A 7500-nucleotide genomic window follows, 5' to 3' on the forward strand; every position below is an offset into this window, starting at 1 on the left:
CTTCTCTTTTTTTTTTCTTCTCTACCTCGATCTATCTATCCTTCTCTCTCTCCCTCTCTCTCTCTCTCTCTCTCTTTCTTTCTTCCTCTTCCTTTCTCACTCTTTCTTTCGACTCAGTTGTCTCAACGACACTACTCCAACACGACATACGCTTCGCTACAACTTTCCTTCGATTTTCTCTTCGTTTTCTCTCTTTCTTTCTGTTTATTTCTCTCTCTCTCTCTCTCTCTCTCTCTTTCGTTTCTCTTTCTATCCGTCTTCTTTTTACTCAGGACGTGTCAACGCTCCAACGAATCACGCACCACACAACGCATCTTTTTCTGTTTCTTTTTCTTTTTTTTCTCTCGTTGATTCTCTCTCTCTCTCTCTCTCTCTTTCTCTCTATCTATCTATCTATATAACTCGTTCTCTCTTTCAACGGTAGGACGCGAAGACGAATAGTTTACTACCACTGGTAGCTTCTTCCTTCTTCACGAAAGTTCTTCTTTCCCACGAGATTAACCACCGTAATGTCCTACTATACCGCATTATATATTTCGTTATAGCTCACGTTCCGGCGGACAATGAAAACTATTGGAAAGAGAAAGAGTCACGTATGATTACGAACGAACACGATGTAACAACGGTAACACGACGAAAATCGACACTGACACGGCATCATGCGTCCGTGCGTCCGTGCGTGCGTGCTTCTTCTGCTTCTTCTGCTGCCGATGTTGCTGATAATGCTGCTGCTGCTGCTGCTGCTGCTGCTGCTGTTGCCGCCGCCACCGCCGCCGCCGCCGCTACTTGTGCTGCTGCCTTTTGACTCGCGGCATTATTTCGATCGACCGCCGCAACGATGCGCGCGCATCTGGCGCCACTAGTCCTTCTAACGCGCTTCTTTCGAACGTATCTTCGTTACCCGCGTCCGTTTCGTTTTATCAACTTTTGCGAAATAGATTCTTTTTCCGCTATTCAATTCCATCCCCCTTTTTAATATATCCTTTTATCGTTTTATCGGAATTTTATCGGTTTTATAGGAATTTGTACGAAAGAAAAAAAGGAGACACAAAAAAACTATCCGGTTCGATATAAGCGAACAGGGAAGAAGGATAAAAATATAGATTTATATTGCCGATATAAACCGAGAGAAATATATATATTTTTATATTTTCGCTGTACATTTTACATTTCGGTCGATTTCGGGAAATAATAAATTTATTTGAATTGACGATGAATATAAATAAGAAATAAAATTATATTACATCATATTACGTAGAAAATAAGCGGCTTTGATCTATCTTTAACATATTATTGCAGCTTGTACAAATGTAAATGATGAATGCTTTGGATGTTGTAACCTTATCTCGTTAAAAGTAACAGAAAATTTGCGATTGTTCGTTCCAAATGTAAATCTAATGGATGATAGGCAGTTATAAATCCCCATTACTTTTTTTTTTCTTTTTTCTTTTTTTTTTTTCCTTTTTTTTTCTTTTTTCTTTTTTTTTTTTGAATTATTGGCAAGAGTACGATATGACGCGCTTTACTGGCAAATTATTGTTATAATTATTTATATACGATTTATCGTGGAATCGAAACTTTGGAATTTTTCGAAGATTTACTTGTTCTTCTTTTTTATCTTTTTTTTTTTCGTTTTCTTTTCTTTTCTTTTTTTTTTTTCTAGATAGAACGTCAAAGGTTCTATCAAAATGATGTGTTACTTCGTTTATTTTCTATTCCCTGTTCCATTTCCATTAATCGTATCTTCACTTTATAACAGCTTTTTAATATACAGCTGTAATGCAGAAAAATAAGTCATTTCTAATCTTTTGTAACCTCGTTATCCCTTACCAATATGACTGACTGCTTTTCTATATCGATAACCGAGCTCTCTCAGTCATCTTCCTAAATGTCGTTCAAAATTATAATTAGGCTATCTGCCGTCTATTTCGAGAATCACTGCAGTGACATATCCGTGGTGTCACCGATTTTCTAAATATTGGCTTAACCTTAGTAGTATAAAACTCGTCATTAAGAACCAACTGCCAGGTATAGAGGCTAAGACGCAATATCTTTCATCTGTAACAATAAATTAATATTATGATTAAGCAATTTATTGTATTATATATACGTATATGTGTATATATATATATATATATATATATATATAAAACAAAGAAATGCATTTCAACTCTACAAAACTGATGATGCATGTAGATTACAAAAATGATTTTTTAAAATTCAATAAACGTTTATATTTTAACGCATGAAATTAGAAAAATAAATTTGTTATTTACAATTACACATCTCAATATTATTAATGATTATTGACGATGCAACGATAATGATATAATGCCAAAATCATCATTTTACTCGAACATATCAACATAAAAAAATACCAGTTATCGGACTTGTTCACAATATCGCAGCTTCCAAATATAATATAGCTAATATTTTGCTATATTATTTTGTTTATTACTTATTAAGACGTTATTATATTTTAAAGAAACAAACAACGATAAATACAAACAAATACTAATTAAAGAATATGAGGATAGCAAAGGATAGGAGAAGAAAAAAATATATATTTATTTAATAAACATATATAGAGAGATAACTTAAGAATAGAGAATAATATAATAAATATAAAATAAATAATAAAGTTTATAGAGAAAGAGAGAGAGAGAGAGAGAGAGAGAGAGAGAGAGAGAGAGAGAGAGAGAGAAGGAGAGAAGAATAGAATAGACATAATTAGAAACATAAATAGAAAGACATAACATAAAAAAGACAACACCATGCAAATAAAATGTACAAGTAACGAGTAACATACATAGAATAGAAAAATAGAATAGTTTGCTTAGAAAATAATAATGTGACCTACTAATAGAACTTGCTTATTTGATCTAATTTAGTATGTTTTTAATATATTTACAGACATACGTATGGTATCTCTATATAAGAGTATAATGATTCAAGCAGATGAACAAACAATTAATTCTAGTATCAAGCGCACATTAAAGAGAATAATTATACAATGCAGCTTCGATTACACCTGACACCTCAAACCTTGTTTTCTCAATAGTTTTAGTTTTACCTGTCATTTGATCAGACTTCTTAACAGCTGCCCAACCCAAACTTCTTTCAACCGCCATTTTCCATTTTTTATATCTAGCATCTCTCTCTACAAAGAAAAAAAAAGGAAAAGAAAGAAAAAATATTTATGAATATTATTATTGTAAAAGAAATATACCAACTGAGAAATACGTGTAGTATTTACCCTCAGGTGTTGTAGTTGGTAGAAACGTATCCGTTGGAACTCTTTCAACTTCTTCACCTTCAAATTCCCATACATCTATTCCTTCTGCATGACCAGCAGCCATTGCTACACCCAATGCTGTCATATCCGGTAGAGTGGATCTAACTAAAAAAAAAAAAAGTTTATTATATAATAAATTAATATAAAATAATTGTGAAGCTTTATAATTAATCAAGCATGAAACACTTACATACTGGTGTACCACAAAGGTCTGCCTGTAACTGCATAAGGAGATTATTCGTCGACATTTTACCATCGGTATTTAATTTTTTTAATGGAAAACCGCAATCCTTATGCATTGCTTCTAAAATATCTCTCGTTTGAAAGCATACTGCTTCGAGACACGCTCTTATAATGTGTTGCTTCGTAGTAAAAGCCGTTAGGCCACATATTATTCTAAAATTGTTATTACGATTGTAATAATTTTCTATATTTATACAATAATTTTCTATATTAATTACCATGAAATATTATATAAATTAACCCATGATTACGAAAGTGGTTTAACCCATATATATTTCCGTTCAAAAATATTTTTTGTTTATATAAAAATTATTTTTCTATAATGACGAAAAAAGTATCCAAGTATATGTTTATTCTTAAGAAAAATAATTCTTTTATGTAATTTAAAAATGTTAAGAATAATACCGTGCGGAAAAATATGTCTTTTAATAACTCAAATGATTTATTGTCAGATGACTTTCATAGAATCATCGGCTCGAATAAAATATCTTTTATCAATCGTTAATGACCAACCCTCTAGCATCTTTTCTCCAATAAGGAGCATAAAGTCCTGTGAAAGCTGGTACGAAATAAACATCGCCGGTACTAAAAACACTTTGTGCCAAATGTTCGGACTCGTGAATATCCTTGATGAGTTTCATATTGTCTCTTAACCATTTAATAGCAGCTCCGGCTACTGCCACTGAACCTTCCAATGCATAAACAGCAGGACTGTTTGGACCCAATTGATATGCCACTGTGGTAACTAAACCATGAGAAGAATACACTCTCTGGAAAAATATTAAAACTTCACGTTCATTTTGATTATACGAATGCGTAATGAGAAAAACAAATATAATCACAATAATTAATAATTACCTTAGTTCCTGTATTACATAATAAAAAACATCCACTTCTATAAGTGTTTTTAGCTTGACCCTGTTTCAAACAATTTTGTCCTACCAATGCCGATTGTTGGTTACCAAGAATCTGTCGGGAAAAAAATAAAAACACAAAAAAAAATATATATATATATATATATTCTTTCATCGAAAGGAACAAAAATGAAGGAAAGAAAGCATACAACGTAGGAATAACTTACGCCCGATACAGGAATACCCCTTAAAGGACCGATCGCGATTTTACCATAAATCTCCGAACTGCTCTTAATATCAGGTAAAATTTGCATAGGAATGTCAAAGTATCTGCATAATGTCGGATCCCACGAAAGAGTCTCGATGTTCATCAGCATAGTTCTCGAGGCATTCGTGACATCCGTTATGTAGAGTCCACCATTCTTACCACCGGTTAAGTTCTATTAAACGAGATAAACGTTTCTCAATTCTTTTTTTTTTTTTTTTTTTTTTCCCAATAATTATTCTCTCCTTATAAAATTTAATATATATTAAAAAAAAAAAAAAAAGAAAAAAAAAGAAAGAAAACAAATCTACACATACCCAAAGGATCCACGTGTCCATCGTACCGACTTTGCAACGTTTATCTCGTATTGCTTTTCTAACAGCCGGTACGTTATCTTTCAACCATCGAATTTTTAAAGCAGAGAAAAAAGGGCTGACCGGCAAACCACAAAGTGGCTTCAGATGGTTTTTACTTTTGTCTGGGAACTTGGCAATGATCTGATCGACGATACCAACGGTTCTGATATCAGACCACACTAAAAAAAGAAAACAGAAAGAAAAAAAGAAAAAAAGAATAGAAACAATAAAAACCAAAAGATTTCATCGTTACGGTAGATACAATCAGGATTGTGTGAGCGTGTGTGTGTGTATGAATGTAAATTTCTTCAATCGAGATCCATGCAAAAATAGTACAAACCTATAGCGTTGTAATACGGTTCACCAGTCATTTCATCCCACGTTATAACAGTTTCTCTCTGATTTGTTATACCGATCGTGACGATGTCTTGTACCTTTAGATTGAGCGATTCAAACCTTTTTATGACGTCTTTGATGCATGCCTTCACAGCAAAAAGTACTTCTTTCGGATCGACTTCCAGCCATCCTTCCAATGGGCTCAATTGTTCAATATCGATCTGATGAGAAGCTACTTCAGTTATATGCTTCGCATTGAAAACCTGTATAAAAATAATTTCTTTTATTTATTTATTTATTTTATTTTCAACTTTTTCTTTTCGTTAATCGACTTATCGTTAATTTTTTCAAATCATTGAACATACATTGTCAATCTTATGATTATGACGTTATCAATATAACGGAAATTTTAAGTTTGTGACCACCCAATCATAATCTCATATTGACTGAGATAAGAACGGATGATGTTATTTTTTTTGAAATATAATAAGCTGACATAAGCTCGGACAAGATACACGAGATTCTTACCACAAATCGTACTGTTCGTGTACCAACATCTATTACACCGATCAGTGGACCCTGTTTCTTCGTTATGTTTGGCATCGTTTCTAAAAAAAGAAAGGAAATTTTTATTCGTTAATAATCGAGTCGAGATTCTATAAATTTATATATAATTATATACTATACTAGAATATTATATCGATATTAATATTATATACAAATATATATATATATATATCAGAATAAATTATAAATTATTATTTATATCATTATATAAAATATTATATAATTATTGCGAATGTGTTTATTTGTATATATCATTTTTATGTAAAATTTACTTTTGTGTGTGTGTGTGTGTGTGTGTGTGTGTACACGCACACGCACATACATAATATTATATATTTAAAATTGTAAATGTCGTTCTATGCTCTGTGAATTAATCATCAATGACCTATAAGTAATCTCTATTGATAAAGTTGAGATTAAAAACAGATGGACAAAGTAGATAGACCTATCTATCGTGATGTTGCTTAAAGTATTTGCGATTAGGGTGATAACAATAGAAAGTCAATATAAATCAAGATCAATATAGATGCGATATTCATTGATTACAGAGGATTACTATTTCTTCTAATTAAAATCACGATGTTTTGAATAAAGATCAATCATTCCTTCTAATTATTCTTATCAAATGGAAATTTCATCTAAATGGATCACTTTTGATCGTCACAGATCAAACGGTCGAAAGAGGAAGATACTTAAGATATCTACATCTAACTTGCTTAATTGAGATTACTTTTAATTATCTTCTTCGTAATTTCATTAAATCTCTCTCTTTCTTTCTCTCTCTGTCTTTAATTATCTCATACTAACGAATGAAATTTGTCGAAGACGATTAACTAAGATTAAACACCTCGTGATCTATTTTTTTTTTTTCACATTTTTTTCATTATCCATGACCTCTAATTATTTTTATCTCTTATCTCGGAATCCTTTGCAACTACATCTAATTAAGTTTTCCCCTTCCTATTTGATTAAGAGAAACTTATTTTCAATGGCACATTACACAACTTCATTTTTCACTTCGATTAATTTCCGAAATTAAAAAGAGAAAAATTATTAAGATTTCAAATTAATAATAATTGAAACATTAAAAGTATAATTATTCATTCGAAATAGATAATATAATTTAATAGTGTAATTTAATAGTATAATTTTTAGTATAATTAGTATAATTTTTAATAGTATAATTTAATTAGAAATAAAAATGTAAGATATAAGATTTACATTTATGATTATATAATTTAAGATATATATATTTATTTATTTATATATATATATTTATAATCTGTAAATCTTTTCTAAAAATTCTGACCTATATATACACAACTTGTAAATAAATAAATTTAAGAATTGACCTACACATAAAGATTACGTCGACATCAATTCAACATATCGAATTAAATTTAAATCGAAATATTATTACTTTTACTACGAACTCTTTCTTTCTTTACTATTATCCGCGAGAAAACTTACAGGAAGAATTAATAATTAACACATAAAAATTATCATAATTAATTCGAATAATTTCAAATATATAAATGAGCAATAACAAATAATATCATTTAAATATATAAATGAATAAATAAG

At 30.6% G+C, this 7500-nt stretch overlaps 2 protein-coding genes across 7 annotated transcripts in view; both read right to left on the reverse strand.

Annotated features, from left to right (window-relative positions):
• The window catches only part of LOC122626939 (E3 ubiquitin-protein ligase CBL), a 48646-nt gene extending 47866 nt beyond the window's left edge, over positions 1 to 780 (reverse strand). For 3 of the 5 annotated variants that reach the window (XR_006326761.1, XM_043807558.1, XM_043807557.1), the window contains exon 1: positions 1 to 778. This exon is cut by the window's left edge and continues 840 nt beyond it. The gene's annotated coding sequence lies outside the window, so the exon portion shown is untranslated. The other 2 variants (XR_006326762.1, XM_043807559.1) reach the window with 2 other exon arrangements.
• Positions 781 to 1119: 339 nt separating this feature from the next.
• Positions 1120 to 7500, reverse strand: part of LOC122637762 (glycerol kinase-like) — a 16665-nt gene continuing 10284 nt past the window's right edge. For both annotated transcript variants that reach the window (XM_043830107.1, XM_043830108.1), the window contains 10 exons: positions 5878 to 5957; positions 5354 to 5612; positions 4975 to 5192; positions 4620 to 4832; positions 4397 to 4507; positions 4052 to 4308; positions 3486 to 3691; positions 3257 to 3400; positions 3074 to 3160; positions 1120 to 2058 (listed from right to left, as the gene is read on the reverse strand). In XM_043830107.1, the coding sequence (XP_043686042.1) occupies positions 1961 to 2058; positions 3074 to 3160; positions 3257 to 3400; positions 3486 to 3691; positions 4052 to 4308; positions 4397 to 4507; positions 4620 to 4832; positions 4975 to 5192; positions 5354 to 5612; positions 5878 to 5957 (1673 nt within the window). In that variant the 3' untranslated portion in view covers positions 1120 to 1960. The remainder of the gene's footprint in view (positions 2059 to 3073; positions 3161 to 3256; positions 3401 to 3485; positions 3692 to 4051; positions 4309 to 4396; positions 4508 to 4619; positions 4833 to 4974; positions 5193 to 5353; positions 5613 to 5877; positions 5958 to 7500) is intronic.

The sequence above is a fragment of the Vespula pensylvanica genome, chromosome 2 (genome assembly GCF_014466175.1).
Source record: "Vespula pensylvanica isolate Volc-1 chromosome 2, ASM1446617v1, whole genome shotgun sequence".
Taxonomy (NCBI): Eukaryota; Metazoa; Arthropoda; class Insecta; order Hymenoptera; family Vespidae; genus Vespula; species Vespula pensylvanica.